The following is a 16,669-nucleotide window of genomic DNA, read 5'->3' as shown; positions in this document are numbered from 1 at the left end:
AAAGGAACATACCATGTATTAAAATAGCTTTCAGTGCAAGAAAATGAAAATAATCACAAAATATGTGTAGTATCTTGACGATAAAAAAATACGCGGCTTCATGGGCAAAGTCATATCGCACAATACGTATGTACATATGTCTGGTTACTTGCAAGTTCCGGCTAGAAGAAATTTCTCCAGCAAAAACTTCCAAAACTCAATGATGAACTGTAAACAAAGTGAGTTAATATACAACTTTCTGTAACAATTTGTGCAAATTGTTGCAAATTTTGAGTAACCAGACAGTCCCAATATCATGCTGTTTTACAGTAAATTTGGCTTAAATATGTGGTCTGTTCCAGTACTGCAAGAATCTACTAAGTTTTACTATTTTTTTCGATAACATAAAGGAAAAAGTCTTATCGTATTAAAAATAGTAGCTTCTTGCAGGTTCTGGAACAGAGCAATAATTTACTACTAAACAGACCAGAAGACTAATTCATATGGTTTGCATTGTTTGTGTTAATGTTTAAAAGCTCTAATAAAGCTTTTGAAAGTTATTTCTTAAAATATGAAGACTCTTTGCATGTAAAATACAGAAACGCTATTGCCTACTCAGGGGAAGTGAATGTGAAATGGATGCACGGTGAATCCCAGAACATGCCCGATTAATCTTGTTTAAGGAAGATTATTGGAATAGGAGCTAAACGGGTGAGTATTATAAAAAAAACTACACTAAATATAATGTTATTGCATTTTATTACTGTAAAATGTAACGATATCAGTTATTATGGATTTTAATGTGTGAACATAGGGGATATCTTGATATAATACATAGTCATAGTGTTTAAAGATTCCATTTTCTTGAAAACAAAAAAAAAATGTACATACTCACTAATTTAATATCGTAATTTATTTGTAGAATCTAATCGTTAATTAATTTAATTTCTTAGTAATTACTGCACACTCCATATCATTTTTGGTTAGGTCCTTATCACCCCAACCCCATACAGGATGATTACCATCACCAGTACGTAAAACACGTCGTTTAATGATTTCTGGCGAAACGGTTTTCATGTCATAGGCCCAACCAATTTTGGCCATCAGTTCAATGAAAGCTGCACTGATATTTTTGCGAGAACCACCTAGTTCAGCTGCCTTATAATCCCATGGGAAAACATGATGATAATTGTGAAAAGATTCACCAAGAGTTATGCCGGAAATGAGGTCATTTTCACCGGGATTAAAACTTCTACAGAATGAAAAATAAATATTCAGCGATTTATGAATACGGAAAAAATTTATTGAACTTACTTGTCATATGGCTTATTACCAAACAAATGACAGACGCTGTTTATACACCATGTGCTATTTAAAACGAAATACCAACGCAAAATTGCACATACAAATAAGGCGTTCTTAAAAGATTCATTCCAACATAAGATTGGTACAAGTGTGGGTAACACAAATGTAAAGGTGAACATCAGTGTGTAGTAATGTCTGGAAAAGTAAAGAAATATTAAAATCAGTGGATTTTCGAAAGAAGTTTTACTATCCTTAACTATACAAGCGCTATTTCACTGGACCTGTTTAATGATGTCGATACGGAAAAGAAATCTTAAACGCATTTTACACTTGCACTTAAAACAGGTGTTTTGGGAGTTTACGTCATTTATTTGACATATATTGTATAGAATTGACAACTTAAATGATGCATGTTTTGTAAAACATGTTAAATTTAAAATGCGTTTTATGCAAACAACTTAAGGCCGCGGTACATAAACAGCTTGGCCGGTTGGCTTTCTTGCTTCGCTTCATTTCTGACATGGTAAAATTTTACCTTAAAAATATTTGTATTTTGTATCGACATACATATAGAAACAGGATGCGTAATTTGTTTATAATAATAATTTTGTGTGGCTTACCTGTGCTGAAACATAACAACTCGGTTATTTTCTAAGTCGGACACATCCACCGTTTTACCTTTTTTTAAGACATCAGGATGTTTCTTGGCCATTAGCCACCCCATATGTGAGAAAAAGAAACCACGCATAGCATTGTGGGGATCAGCATCTGTCTCTGAGAATTTGTGATGTACCCGATGATCGCGACACCAAACATAAATGGAATTTTCATAAGTCGTGCTATTGAAGATCATCAATAAAATTTGCAATGGTAGTTTTGCTTTATAGGAACGATGTGACCAAAGGCGATGTGCTCCGGCTGTTATACCCAGACCACTAACGACTGACATGACGGAAGCTAAAATGGGAATAAATAAAAAGTCCACATCCTATGAGTATGAGATAATTACACTGTTCCAGAACCTGCAAGAAGCTACTATTTTTTACTACAATAACATTTTTTCCTTTATATTATCGGAAAAAGTAGTAAAAATTAGTAGAGTCTTGCAGTTCAGGAGCAGACCAAATATAACATTTCTTCGTGGGGGCAATAATCATCTATGGGTTAGTGGTGGATGGGTGCACCTTCGAACGTAAATGACACTTTTTCTCAAATTCTGCTTTCTTGCATAATCGTTTTTGAAACAATTATCAGCCATTATGTTCGATTGAGGTGTGCTCAACTTGACTATTTTTGAACTTACCAAACAATAGAGACTGCCATTTCACAGATAATGTGAGTATCAGATATAAACCATAAATTGAAAATACGGTAACAATTGATAACAATATAACATTAAGCCAAACAATTTGAAGTTTGCGATTATCGGCTTGTTTTAATTGTTGTATATCTTTAGATAGGCCGCCATCTGTTGTATCAGCATCCTTTTCGTGAAGTATGCCAGTTGTTGTATTCATATATAGGCCCTGATCCGACTTGGGAGTCATAGTGTTCTGTAAGCAAACGATTAAATTTATTTGTTAATTTATGATTTCATTTTAATATTTTCTATAGAAGCGATGAAGTCGTTCTCCAGGGTTTCCGTGGTTCTATAGATAGCATAACATATATTTCCCTTCTTCTAACCTTAAGTAGAAGATTCCACTTGCCAATCTATATATGTATCATGGTACAAATACACAGGTAGCCGCATCAGAAATTGTTGGTAACATAAGGTGTCAAAATTTGACATCAATTCAATGCACTTGACACATTATGTTACCATCAGCTGGCATGATAATGCTACCTGTATTATTGTACCATCCCAGCAAAATAAATTGGAAGTAGTGCAATGTAGACTAGTTCCTTCACGGCATGTTTTTATGCAATTCAAACGGAATCGTGAAAAAGGCACTCCATTCCTCACATTCTAACCGCATTTGGATGCAATCCAAAGAATCACATCCATTTGTCACATTTTAATAACATGCGGAGGCAGTTCAACGGAGTCGTGAAAAAGGCACTCCAATTCCTCACAATTTAACAGCATCCGGATGCAGTTCAAACGGAGTCGTGAAAAAGGCACTCCGTTCACTACATTTTATTAGTCAGTTTATTAATCAGTTTGTACATCTCTACAGTCAGCAGTCCAAAAAGAGATAATCGTGTTAACATTTCCAAACATTTGTTAATACAAACGAAATAATATTTATTTTGTGAACATTTTTCCGGTAACTCACGAGAAGAAAATTTCCCAATGGAGTGCTGTTGGAGTACATGTCGAAATCTTAACTGGTGATGGGAAGACAATATCAAACCCATTTAGCAGATGAAGCAAAAGCACTTAAGCTTGGATTATATGAAGAGCGGAGAAAACACACATGTTTGCGATTGAATCTAATAGAGAATTTTCATAATTTGTGTTAATTTAATAAAGTTATTAATATTTTTGTTTTACACAAATAATAAATGCATTTTATTTTGTTATTCAAAACACGTGCTCTGGACTGCCTCCTATTCTACCCCAAAAGGTCAGTTAAAATGCAATGCCAAAGGGTCAGTTAAAATGCAGTGCCAAAGGTTCAGTTAAAATGCAATGCCAAAGGGTCAGTTAAAATGCGGTGCAATGGAGTGCCTCTTTCCGGGGTCACTCCCTTGTAAAAATGCAAACTTTTCGCTGGGATGGTATGTATGTATACACTATAGCTTTGCTCCAGAACTGAAAAGTTTTTACAATTTTTTACCACTTTTTACCAGAAAAGCCGTTCCCGTACTTAAAAAAGTTGTAAAATGTTCACTTCTCTTTAAACAAAAATGGCGCTGAATGACGCTCTCTTTAAAAACTTTTCACACGACAAATTCGGGCGAATAAAAAAAAAAACAGTGCAATGCAGAGATATGTGGTATGTTCCTTTACTATTGAAAATTGTAAAACCGGCAAAAGTAGCAAAAGTTGTACACTGCTCTCACATGAATTGTATGGTATCTGAAGTAAAGGACCGCTTTTCAAGTAAAAAGTGGTAAAACTTGAAGATTCTTGCACGTAAAGGAACAGAGCTATGATTTCACAACATCTATCGATGCAATCCATACGGAGTTATGAAAAATGGACTCCGTTCGATGTATTTTAGAAACACTCGCTTAAAGATCTCTATAGGAACAAGCCAATTTGTTGATACCTACAAAAGATGTCGCAGTCTTTTTTCCAAATACAAGAAAGAGTGCCAGCCAAAAATTTTGGAAGTTGTGCATGTGGAGTTATGATTTCACAACATCCTTCGATGCAGTCCACACGGAGTTATGAAAAATGCACTCCGCTAAATACAATTTATAAGCAGTTACTTTAGAGATCCCTACCAAAAAAAAGAAAACAAAAACAGTTGGTTGATCCCTACCCACCGCTGGCGAAATCATTTATTCTAAAAATAAGTCGAAGGTCACACTAGAGTGGTTTCATTGAAACTTTTAGGTATTTAAAGATCGAGTTCCCCACTACAGCAACTTAACGATATCACTCTACTGTGAAACTCGACCTAGGAACCCTTGTTTTCAAAAGATGTCGCAGTCTTTTTTCCAAATACAAGAAAGAGTCCCAGCCAAAAATTTTGGAAGTTGTGCACGTGGAGTTATGATTTCACAACATCCTTCGATGCAGTCCACACGGAGTTATGAAAAATGCACTCCGCTAAATACAATTTATAAGCAGTTACTTTAGAGATCCCTACCAAAAAAAAGAAAACAAAAACAGTTGGTTGATCCCTACCCACCGCTGGCGAAATCATTTATTCTAAAAATAAGTCGAAGGTCACACTAGAGTGGTTTCATTGAAACTTTTAGGTATTTAAAGATCGAGTTCCCCACTACAGCAACTTAACGATATCACTCTACTGTGAAACTCGACCTAGGAACCCTTGTTTTCATGGAATTGTTTCAATGAAACTCTCTAGAGTGACCATCGACTATGAGAGAGTGTATACATTTCTAAGAATTTGTTATAAAATAAAGAAATAAAAACTTAATAGAACGGTTATAGCTCATTTAGACTAGCCATAAATCCTCGACTAGATTTAATAAATCCAGTACAAATATTATTGCATTTAGATATACATTTTGGAGGATTTAAATGGCAGTCAGCTGATTTTTGTTCATAGCACAATTATCAAGGTAGATGCATCAGCCCATCTGATCGAATTTGAAACGTCAAAAGAATTTTTTGTAAATTGAATTCGTCTCAAAAAACATACGTCAAATTACAAATTTATTGTTTAATACTGAAAATGTTAGCACATTATGCTACTAATGCTAACTAAAGAGCAAATAAAGAATTATTTTATCGCAGTTTGCCCATCTAAAATCATGGTAGAACAAACCAGGTAAAGTAAATACTACAACAACCACATAGAAATGTGTTTTTGTTAGTAAACGTAAGTGTCAACGTACATGTAAACAAAATAAGGAAATGTCTATAAATTATTGGAATTTAAAAAAAATGATAATTTTTCACATTTGATTGAATATTTTGAAAAACATGAATGAACATTTGAATGTTTCCATATCATTCCACTAAATGCATAATTTCTCGGAGAATGTAGAATTCTTGCAGAAAAGTTTGGGGTCGCTGGAAATTCATAGAAAAAGGAGAAGCTGTTTCAATGTTTTGTTTTAGAAATCAAAGAAGCACATGTTTATTAGGGCTTTATTTTTTTAAATTTTAACAACAGAAATCAAAGAAGCATATGTTTATTAGGGCTTTATTTTTTTTTTAAATTTTAACAAAACGTTGTATCGCCTCTACAAGCGGGGATTTACTGCGCGGCTTATCGTTCGAACTTGGAGGAGGTTACATATCATTGATATGAAGAAGTCTTTCTGGAAAATGGTTTTTTCCGAATGATATATTTTTTTTCTCAAAAAATATATGTCCCTAATGTGTATCGAAATAGAAATAAATGTATAAAATGTCATATGAAATGTGACACTAACGTTACAACCCACTTCAGTCAGCTGTGTATTGCTGCTACCTTTGCTTATTCTACCATGTCTCTTTTGCAAGAAAATTGTAAAAAGTAAACAGACACATTAAGTCTGTCTGGTTACTTTCCCAGCAAGACCTTTCTCAGAGAGTAAAGGATTTTTATTCTCTTTTGCTAGAAAATTGTAAAAAGTAAACAGACGTCTTCCCAGCAAAAACCAGCAAGCAATCAGCTGACTTGCCAAAACAACAATTTGTCCGCCAATAAAGGAAGCAAACACGTTGTATTTCATTAAAAATAAAAAAGAAAATGAAACAAAAAAGTTTTTTTACACTTTACAAATTTGTTCTCCATAAAACAATACAATTTGACCATGTTATTTTCACAATAAAATTGTTTTTAATTTTCACAAACATAAATCAACAAAAAACTAAAAACAGATGATTGACTATTTTCAAGAAGAAGAAGAATTGCTAGTGCTTGCTAGAAGAAATTTGTCCAGCAAGAATTTGCAAACTCTCAGTGAAAGAACAGTCAAAATGTCTCTCTCGAATCGCTCTCTTTTGCTGGTTTTTTGTGTTAACAGACGACTTCCAGCAACAATTGGTACATGTTGTTACAAATTTTAGGGTAACCGGACAGACCTATTCCCAGCAAACAATCAGCTGACTTGCCAAAACAGAACAATTCGTCCGCCAATGAAGGAACCAAAGAAAGCAAAAATGTTGTATTTTATTAAAAATAAAATGACCCAAAAAAGTATTTTTTTCCACTTTGCAACTGTGTTCTCCAAACAAACAACACAATTAAACTTGCTATTTCCACAATAAGATGATTGTTTTCAGGAAGAAGAAGAGTTGCTGCTAGGAGAAATTTGTCCAGCAAGAATTTGCAAACTCTCAGTAAACGAACTGTCAAAATGTCTCTCTCGAATCGCTCTCTTTTGCTGACGACTTCCAGCAACAATTGGTACAAATTGCTACAAAGTGTAGGGTAACCAGACAGACTTAATATTACGGTGTATGTAGAAAGGAGTTTTCACTTTTTAAGAATTATTTAACCAACAGGAAACTGCATATTGTAGTTTCTGGAGAAAATAGTGAAATGACTGAAGTTGAAATGGGTGTACCCCAAGATAGTAGTCTAGGCCCATTATTATTCTCTATATATTTAAATGACATAGCCAATTTAACGTTAGCTGGGCGTTTGGTCATGTTTGCGTGATAATTTGTAATAATTATTACGAAATGTTACTAAATGCTGTCTTTTTACACAAAAGTTCAGTAAAAGAGAGCGAAGTGAGAGAACAATTTTGACAGTTGTTTGCTGAGAAATTGCTAAAAGTTGCTGAAAGAATTTTTCCCAGCAACATTTAGCAAGTTCGATCAGCTGTTTTTCAATCATCTGCTAATGGTCAGCTGCGAAATGTTTATTTTATTTTTGTGGAAAAATGCTATACATATTACGATTCCACTATAATTATTGATTATTTATTAATATATTAATTATTATTTATTTATTTTGGTTAAAATTGCAGAACTTTGTCATTGCTTTGGAGTTAGTTTTTCTTTCATGCATTGGCGCCAATGTTTTTGTTTTGGTTATCAACTGTTATCTTGCTAACGTTTACTAAATGCTGTCTTTTTACTTTTTTCTCTATTTTCGTATCAAAGAGTAACATTTTTCTTACTCTCTGAAAAGAAGTTACTGAATAATTATTACTGAAAAAGTAAAAAGACACAACTTATGTTAGTATATTTTATCCTTATCCTGTGTACGGGAACGCAAAATGTGTAAAAGTGGTAAAAATTGTAAAAACTTTTTAGTTCTGGAACAGAGCTAAAGTCTTCCACTAAAGATTACCATGGAACGTGATGTGTCGTTACTAAGGCCCTAAGTATACCCGAAGTGACAACATACATGTGAAAAAGTAGATGTTCTGATGGCCGCCTTATTGAATATGTTCGAGTAAACAAGATGTGTCTTATAGTAAAGGGGTGTTTACACTATCTATGAATGTCATATGAGATGTTAAATTTGCTACATGTGAATTTTGTACATATAGTTGGTCTGATCCTTTACTTCTGGAAATGGTAAAACCGGCAAAAGTAGTAAAAGTTGTAAACTGCTCCCATATGAATTGTGTTGTGTCTGAAGTAAAGGAACGCTTTTCGAGTAAAAAGATAGTAAAACTGGAAGATTCTTGAACGTAAAGGAACAGAGCTAGTGTGACCACTATGAAAATTTTCATCTATCAAAATGATGTGGCAACTCATATGTACATTTTTCATTTAGGGAGCGCTCTATTCGCGCATGTATGTATTTTCGTATGCAGTTGAGAAATTGTTAGAAGAAAACAATTTTACCGAAAAATTAAGGAAATATGTAAAGAAAACGAAAGTGTGAGTGCGATTAAAGTTTTTAACAATATAAATTGTGTTATTTGCGTGATTTGTAGTTTGTGGTTATATGAAAGTGTATGCTAGTGTGAACGCAAAAACAAAAGGTGGTATGGACTTTGACAAACATAAGCTTTGTTCCATAACTAAAAAGTTTTTACACATTTTGAACATTTTTCCCGGAAATGCGTTCCCGTACACCAAAAAAGTTCCAAAATGTTCACTTTTCTTTGAACAAAATTGGCGCTGAATGGCTCTCTCTTTAGAAACTTTTTACACGACAAATTTGAGCGAGCAAAAATGTGCAACGTGTTTGCCGGCTTCCGATTGGCTGACACGCCGACTTTGACATTTGTTTCAGTTTTTTGACGTTATTTTCAACAGATTGCTCTTTTGACACTTTTATCATTAAAAAAGTACTGGAACGAAGCTATAAAGGATGTCGAATGGGTAAAAGAAGTGACAGCTCATATGACATTGATAGATAGTGTAAACACCCCTTAAGTTTACATTTAGTCCGTGTTTAGACACACGGAAAGTAAATTCAGTTTTTAGGCAATAGGGGGTAGGAAAGAGTATTGAGGAGCTCTTTCCTCTCCGCTCTCTCCCAAAAACTCAATTTACTTTCCCGAGAAATTTGCGTGTCTAAACACAGACTTACGAAATCCACTCGATTTCAACTGTCAATTCCATTGCTTAAACGTGAAATGAAATCTAATTTCAGACGTGTTTTCGTTTGACGTATACGCAAAGGAATTGACAGTTGAAATCGAGTGGATTTCGTAAATGTAAAGCAAACATTAATGTTAATAAAACAAAATTAATAAGATTTAGACTACTGTCATATCATAATAATAATTAATTTACCATAATTGTTGGTGCAAATGTGATAAATGAACTTAATAATGTATAGTATTTTGCTAAGTTTACATTTACGAAATCCACTCGATTTCATCTGTCAATTCCATAGCTCAAACGTCAAATGAAATCTCATCTGAAATCCATTGGATTTCATTTGACGTTTAACCTATGGATTTGACAGATGAAATCGAGTCGATTTCGTAAATGTAAACATAGCATTTGGGTGTCAACTTGCAAAGTAACCTCAATTGGGACGGGCAAATAGATTATATAAAAAGTAATAGTGCGTTTATATATAATCGGATTTAAGAAGGTTAACCCTGCAAAAGGCTATAATATAAACATGGCCTAAGATAGCTCCTGCTGTGGGTATATTTTATAAAATGATGCACGTTCTAGACACAAAAACAAAATTTATAATATATTATTTAACAATCATTTATGGATTTAACAAATGCATTAAAAAACTTAAGTCCATGCAAAACAAAGCTTTGAAAATTGTGTTTAACCTGCCGATTAATTTCCATACAATAAGTCTATACAGTGACATACATATGTAAAACAGTTCTTCCGGTATATGCTTTGTGCCAAGACCAAATATTAATATACAGTATGCAAGTTCATATTCGTACACCACTAAAAACTGAATAAAATCGTTGTTAATTACATATTTAATATGTAAATGTGAAACAATTGATGAGAATTTCTATGATGAGGAATGAATTTAAAAATATCATATTCCGTCGTTAGGTATAGATAGAGCCTATGTGCGTCCGTGTTTAAGTCATTGAATAACATTGGCTATAGTACAATACAGTTCCTGCAAAATCTAACAATCAGTAATACGAGAAATCGGAACAATTTAAGAATTGTTAGATGTAGATTGGAAATGACTAAGCAGCGGATAACATATATAGGAAGTGGTTTGTTTAACAGCTTACCAAAGCATATAAAAAAAATCGGAATCCTTATCAATAGATATGTATTTTACGTATCTCAACAATACTTCTAATAAGTCTGTGCGCTGCTAAAAAATATCTCGACCTAACATCTGCTCGAGCTGGTGAGACGCCATTTTTGTAGGCATTCGTACACTGCTAGGTCTTGTTTCTGCCCTGAGCTACTTTCAGTTTCAGGAACGCCTAGATGTTGTTTTTTACCCCCCATGTGATACCAGAACAGCAACCCGTTCTTTCTGCTCTGTTTTGAGAATACCTGGTAATAGTTTTCCATACCTGTGCACACAAGCCTCGTTCTTGAAGTTGTTGCGAGTATTTTGCACGGTTTATTCTTCGCTGTTCACGGATAAAACTTCTAGAGATTTTATATTTAATGGGATCCGAGAGCTTCTACTGTAGCCAAAATGATACGAGTAACGTTCTTATAGGACACCTTACAGGGGTCCAGAAGCAATGACAATTTCCTGGTTAGGATTTTCTTGAAGCCACGCTTCATTCTTTTCGGGACATATGGTCCTTCAGATTCTACGATATGTTTAGCATCAAAACAAGACCTAGACCTCACTGAAAATCTATTGAAATACGAAAACACTAACAGCCAAATATCAGAAAAAGAAAATAACAACATGATAAATAATCTGTGGTATCTTAGTCCTGAACTTGTTGACCTGACATTGTTTGATCCGACGGTGCAAAACGCCGTAAAGAGCCAAAAGGCTACAAAAATCTTAACAAAGCAAAGATGGAAATTTGTCCAGAAATATTCGATTCAAACTTCCAAAAGAGCAACTGCTGAAACTCCTAGAAAAAGGTCTGGCATAATTAAAAGTGGGATTTGTTGGTGTTCAAGAGGTTAAACATTAACTCCGAATTTCCAGGAGGCGCAACGAATGGTAACAGCTTGAAAGTTGCGAACTACATAGCAGAGCGTTCTTCAAGTAATCAGCTGTACCCAGACAGCTCCAAAACCAGATGATGTCTGACGCTTGAATAAATTTCAATTAGAACAAAATGTGAAAGACCTTTGTCTTCATTCCAAAAATTTTAAAACAAGGAAGAAACAGTTTTTTTTTAAATATCATTTTCGCCCTAAGGTGTACTTAGTCACGTTTTTCGAGACATCGGCTTTATTATCTCGAATTCAGTAATACTTACGTATTTTGTTGTTCAGCAAGAAATATTAAGAACAGAATGGCCTTTAACTTAATGCATAATACGGACAAAAAGCTTTAACCATTTCAGAGAAATGGGTCGCCGAAGTCGCCAAATAGCCAAAAAATCATAACTTCGAGGCACCAGTGGCACGTGTTAACATATTCCAATTAAAAAAAACTTGACCAAACTATACACCTAGGGGCGTGCCGCCTAAAAATATCCGACGTCGATTTGTTCCCTTTGAACAAAAAACAGCCTAATGCTAACTAAGACACAGAAAATATTGAATTTTACATAGAACGTTTGATAGTTTATCAAATTTTATATTTTTGCATAGTTTAATACATGGCGGAATAATGCTTGGTTTACATTTACGAAATCCACTCGATTTCAACTGTCAATTCCTTTGCTTAAACGTCAAATGAAATCCAATGGATTTCAGATGAGTTTTCATTTTACGAATACGCGAAGGAATTGACAGTTGAAATCGAGTGGATTTCGTAAATGTAAACCAAGCATAAGAAGGTGTTACATCGATAACAATAATCGGGCCATTTACCACACCAAACGTCAAAATAACGCATTACTGTGTATGTAATTTTACTCACAATAATACAAATGTGGACATACAGAAGAATATTGAAAATTCCATGGACGCAGTTTGTTTCAAACAGTGAGGTACTGCAAAGGCTACACCAGGAAAAGGAAATAATCCATATAATAAAAAAACGAAAAACAGCTTATCTTGGTCATATAATGCGAAACAACAAATATAAGCTACTCCAAAATATAATCCGAACAAAAATTGAAGGAAGACCCACTAGAGGAAGAAAAGAACTGATATGGATTAATAACATACAGGAGTGGACTGGTATCCAAGATGTTGGGAATCTTCTCAGCGAAAGCCGAAACAGAGAGTCATTTGCTGAGATAATAAGAAATTTATAAACACCAAAATGAAATTTATAATGTAACAGATGTAATATGTATGTATATAATTGCATTGATCGCCAAAATTCGAAAAACGAATAGGCAAATAAAGAAGAATACATTTTGACAACTAATGTGATAATCAGCTGTTTTTGCCGTTGTACCTTTATTATTGTGCCATGGTTTAACAATAAAAAAATTATATTACAATACCAAACTTGTATACCCTAAACCACACTGTCGTAAGAGGTTTCAATAACATAAAAATCTGCTAAAAAATCGGCGTTAAACGGCCAACTATCTTAATTTAGAAAACTTTGAAGATTTTTGAAGACTTTTCCAACATTAATTGACACTTTTACGACTTTTATGACGATTTTCGGCCAAAAACTTTCTGCTTATTCTGCATATTTTTTGGCATTTTGGCCTCAACTAGACTTATATAGCGCTGAGGTCACATTACTATTGTTATGTAATTTCACTGAATTTCAATTATAAATAAAAAACAGTTTTCCATGGCTGAAATACTCACTGAGGGGTATTTTGCCAGCTTTGAAAACTTGATTTAGCCTGACCTGGGAATCGAACGGCATACCTTCTAAGTGCAAGGTGGGTGTGCATACCACTGCACCACAGTGGCACCCAATTCCAATTTTGATATCATGTGTGTTCTGGTAACAAAATCAGGGAACTTATTTACCAGAATACACCCGATTTTTTTTTATAATTTTCATTGGTTGAATTTTCTATTTGAAGCTGGTAATAGCTTTCCAGTGTACATACCTTAAATTAATATCCGTGTTGTTACGCACGTAGCTTATTTTAATAGTTCCCTTTTAGACCTTTTAGATAAGGACTCTTTTAAACAGGATATAGCTCTTTTCTTAGTTCCAATTTCACTCGTTTCCGAACAACTACTGAAAGTGTGTCACTATTTGGTTCGCAATGGACATTGCAAATGACTGAACTTAACTGCAGCTAATAAATATCAATTCGACGGAAAGAAAAATTATGCATATAGTTAATAATAATTAGATTATACTGATTAATAAATCAATTTCGCATATTACCCCACCATGATGAATACGTAGATGCGTGTCTATGTTTAACCCATTTAGAATCGGTGTGAAAAAAATATGAAAATTTTTGAGTAATGTTAAACATTTTCATTAAAAAGAGTTTTTCTCTAAAACAAAAAAATTTCTTGACTCGGTCTCTTTTACAATTCCAAAAACGTTGAGGTGTAATAGAAGTTTATATTTACTTGGGCGAAGACAAACTCATATCCCTGTATCATATTTTTTACGAGTTTTTATTTAAGATTACATAAAATCTTATGCACATAATCTCCTTCAAAAGTGTTTTATTTGAAAATCCTACTACAGGGATACGATACGCCTGTTCCAGAACATACAAGTATCTACAAATTTTTACTACGATAACAATTGTCCCGTTGTGATATCGAAAGCAGACCAATTATTTTTAGCTCTTTTCCTTTACATGCAAGATTCTTCAAGTTTTACCACTTTTTACTCGAAAAGCGTTCCTTTACTTCAGACACTATACAATTCCATTTTCAAAAGTAAAGAAACATACCATATGTTGTACAAGTTTTGTATTTATAGCATGTGGTCTGTTCCACAACTTCAAGAACCTAATAAGTTTTACTATTTTTCCGATAACATAAAGGAAAAAATTTATCGTAGTAAAAAATAGTAGCTTCTTGCAGGTTCTGATTCTGATGATTATTTCGGCTGGGATTCGAACCTGGGTCTCCGACAACTGAGTGTCAAGGTTGCCGGCGTCTTAGCGTTCTGAGCCACCATCAACTTGTCAAAACTTTAGTAGACAATAGTTGATGATCAAAAGTCTTCTGATTTAAGAGAGCAATTACTAATGACGTAGGAATAAAACTTACCATAGTATTTGTTAACATTGAAAAATGGGATTACCAAGCAGGACTATAGGAAAAGTTTGGAGTTTCAATTAACTGACATAATTTCGCATATGCATTTATCTAAGTCCCGGTCCACACTAGAGTAAATTTCATTAAAAAATTTTATGAAATTATGTGTTTTTAGGCCGAATTCCCCATTACAGCAATTTCATGATTTTACTCTACTATGGAACTCGATCTAGAGACGCATAATTTCATGTTACAATTTCAGTGAAATTACTCTAGTGTGGCCCGGGACTAATGAAGTGCGATATATATACTAGGTCCCAAGCTTTGCCTTCGTCTGCCACAAAAACAACATACGCCTGAAGATCGGCTTAACCACCCGTGAAACGTAGCGTAATGGTTGAATGCGTGGGACTTCGGTAGACTCTTAATTTTTCAATGTATATAATAGGTCTAATAAGCTCAACTCGAAAGAGAATTAATTAAATATCACTATAAATGACCTTCGCCTTAATAAGGCAAAAATAAAAAAAGATTATTAATTATGTTCATTATAAAAGAACTGGACTGCACAACGCAGATATTTGATAATTTTATAAATAATTAATAATAATGTTTGTATAAAAAATATTACAGCAAGACACCAAACCTACTATGTGCATCACATCGAGTGCATCCACTCGATTTCAACTGTCAATTCCACTGCTTAACGTTAAATGAAGTCCAATGGATTTCAGATGAGTTTTCATTTGACGTATACGCAAAGGAATTGAAAGTTGAAATCGAGTGGATTTCCTAAATGTAAACCAAGCATGGGTCCCGGTCCACACTAGAGTGATTTCATTGAACAAATTACTTACTTACTTAGCTGGCCCATTACAGAACATTTGTTCCATAGACCGAACTAAGAAAAGATCTCCAATTCTCTCTGTTTAGTGCTGTATTCAACAGTTGGTCCGATCTCAATGGACGCATTGCGCGTCGACACCATCAACTTGGTCTTCTCGCCGTTTACCGCCAGACCGACTTTAGTAGATTCTCCTTCGACCTTCATATATGTATCGGTTACTTCTTTTACTGATCGTCCCATGATGTCTATATCATCAGCATAAGCAAGTAACATGTGGCTATTGGTGTAGATTGTGCCACTTCTTTTGACTTTTGCATATCGTATAACCTTTTCCAGCAGGATGTTGAAGATATCACGCGAAAGGCTATCTCCTTGTCTGAAACCTCTTTTGGTACAAAACTCTTCAGAGACGTTCTTTCCTATTTCAACAGAAGATCTTGTGTCAGTTAGAGTCATTTTACAAAGCCGAATGAGCTTTGCGGGGATACATAATTTAGACATGGCTTGGAATACCTTTGAACCTAGCGGGCTGCTTTATAATCGACAAAAAGGTGGTAGGTGTCGATCTGCATCTCTTGGGTCTTCTCCAGGATTTGCAGCAGGGTAAATATCTCGTCAATGGTGGACTTGCCAGGTCTAAAGCCGCATTGGTATGGTCCAATTATCTCGTTGACCATAGGCTTTAGTCGTTCGCACAATATCACTGACACGATCTTGTAGGCAATAGGGAGTAGACTTATGCCCCTATAGTTAGAGCATACAGTCTTATCTCCTTTCTTGTGGATGGGGCACAGGATACTCAGGTTCCAATCGTCGGGTACTCGGTCTTCCTGCCAGATGATGCTAACTATCTGATGAATACACATTACCAGCGTGTCGCCTCCGGTTTTGAACAGCTCGGCTGGTAAGCCATCGGCTCCTGCTGCCTTATTATTCTTCAGCCGATTTATTGCTGTCTTTACCTCATCTTGGCTGGGCCGTATACATTCAATACCATCTTTTAAGATTGGGTATGTGGTATCTTCGCCGTCTTCGCTGCTATTGGAAACCAACAGTTTTGTACAGTTACCAAATTACCTTGCTGGTCTCTACAGGAGGATGCGCCTGTACCAAAGGCATCAGTTTGATGCTTGACTCTTTGGTAGAATTTTCGGACTTCATTCTGGTTCCTGTACATCTCGATTTTTTCACACTCCCGCTTTTCAATCTCCCTCTCGATTTCAACTGTCAATTCCATTGCTTAAACGACAAATGAAATCCAATGGATTTCAGATGAGGTTTCATTTGACGTATACCCAAAGGAATTGACAGTTTAA

General features: G+C 34.7%; 1 protein-coding gene across 2 annotated transcripts; it reads right to left on the bottom strand.

The window, feature by feature from the left end:
* Positions 1 to 719: 719 nt before the first annotated feature.
* On the bottom strand, positions 720 to 13,576 carry LOC141389873 (acyl-CoA Delta-9 desaturase-like). 2 transcript variants are annotated; one of them, XM_073962063.1, is made up of 5 exons: positions 13,384 to 13,576; positions 2,588 to 2,837; positions 1,905 to 2,241; positions 1,294 to 1,479; positions 720 to 1,231 (listed from the first exon to the last, which is right to left on the bottom strand). In XM_073962063.1, exons 2-5 carry the CDS (start codon positions 2,829 to 2,831, stop codon positions 916 to 918), a joined length of 1,083 nt encoding a protein of 360 aa, XP_073818164.1. In that variant the 5' UTR covers positions 2,832 to 2,837; positions 13,384 to 13,576; the 3' UTR covers positions 720 to 915. The 2 variants fall into 2 exon arrangements, with proteins under 2 accessions (XP_073818164.1, XP_073818165.1); XM_073962064.1 differs by lacking the exon at positions 13,384 to 13,576 and adding an exon at positions 4,013 to 4,773 and having other exon boundaries at positions 2,588 to 3,005.
* Positions 13,577 to 16,669: the final 3,093 nt, after the last annotated feature.

Source organism: Musca autumnalis, unplaced genomic scaffold (genome assembly GCF_047663935.1).
Source record: "Musca autumnalis isolate F117 unplaced genomic scaffold, ASM4766393v1 scaffold_1, whole genome shotgun sequence".
NCBI classification, from domain to species: Eukaryota; Metazoa; Arthropoda; class Insecta; order Diptera; family Muscidae; genus Musca; species Musca autumnalis.
The sequence above is the reverse complement of the archived record's forward strand: the minus strand, read 5'-3'. Positions and strand labels throughout refer to the sequence as shown.

Excerpts from the sequence above, each read along its gene's own strand:
- LOC141389873 (XM_073962063.1), bottom strand. The coding sequence starts at position 2,831 with ATGACTCCCAAGTCGGATCAGGGCCTATATATGAATACAACAACTGGC. Across the intron at positions 1,480-1,904 it reads GTTGTTATGTTTCAGCACAG|ACATTACTACACACTGATGT; the intron begins GTAAGCCACACA and ends TTACTTTTCCAG. Across the intron at positions 1,232-1,293 it reads GGTAATAAGCCATATGACAA|AAGTTTTAATCCCGGTGAAA; the intron begins GTAAGTTCAATA and ends TTCATTCTGTAG.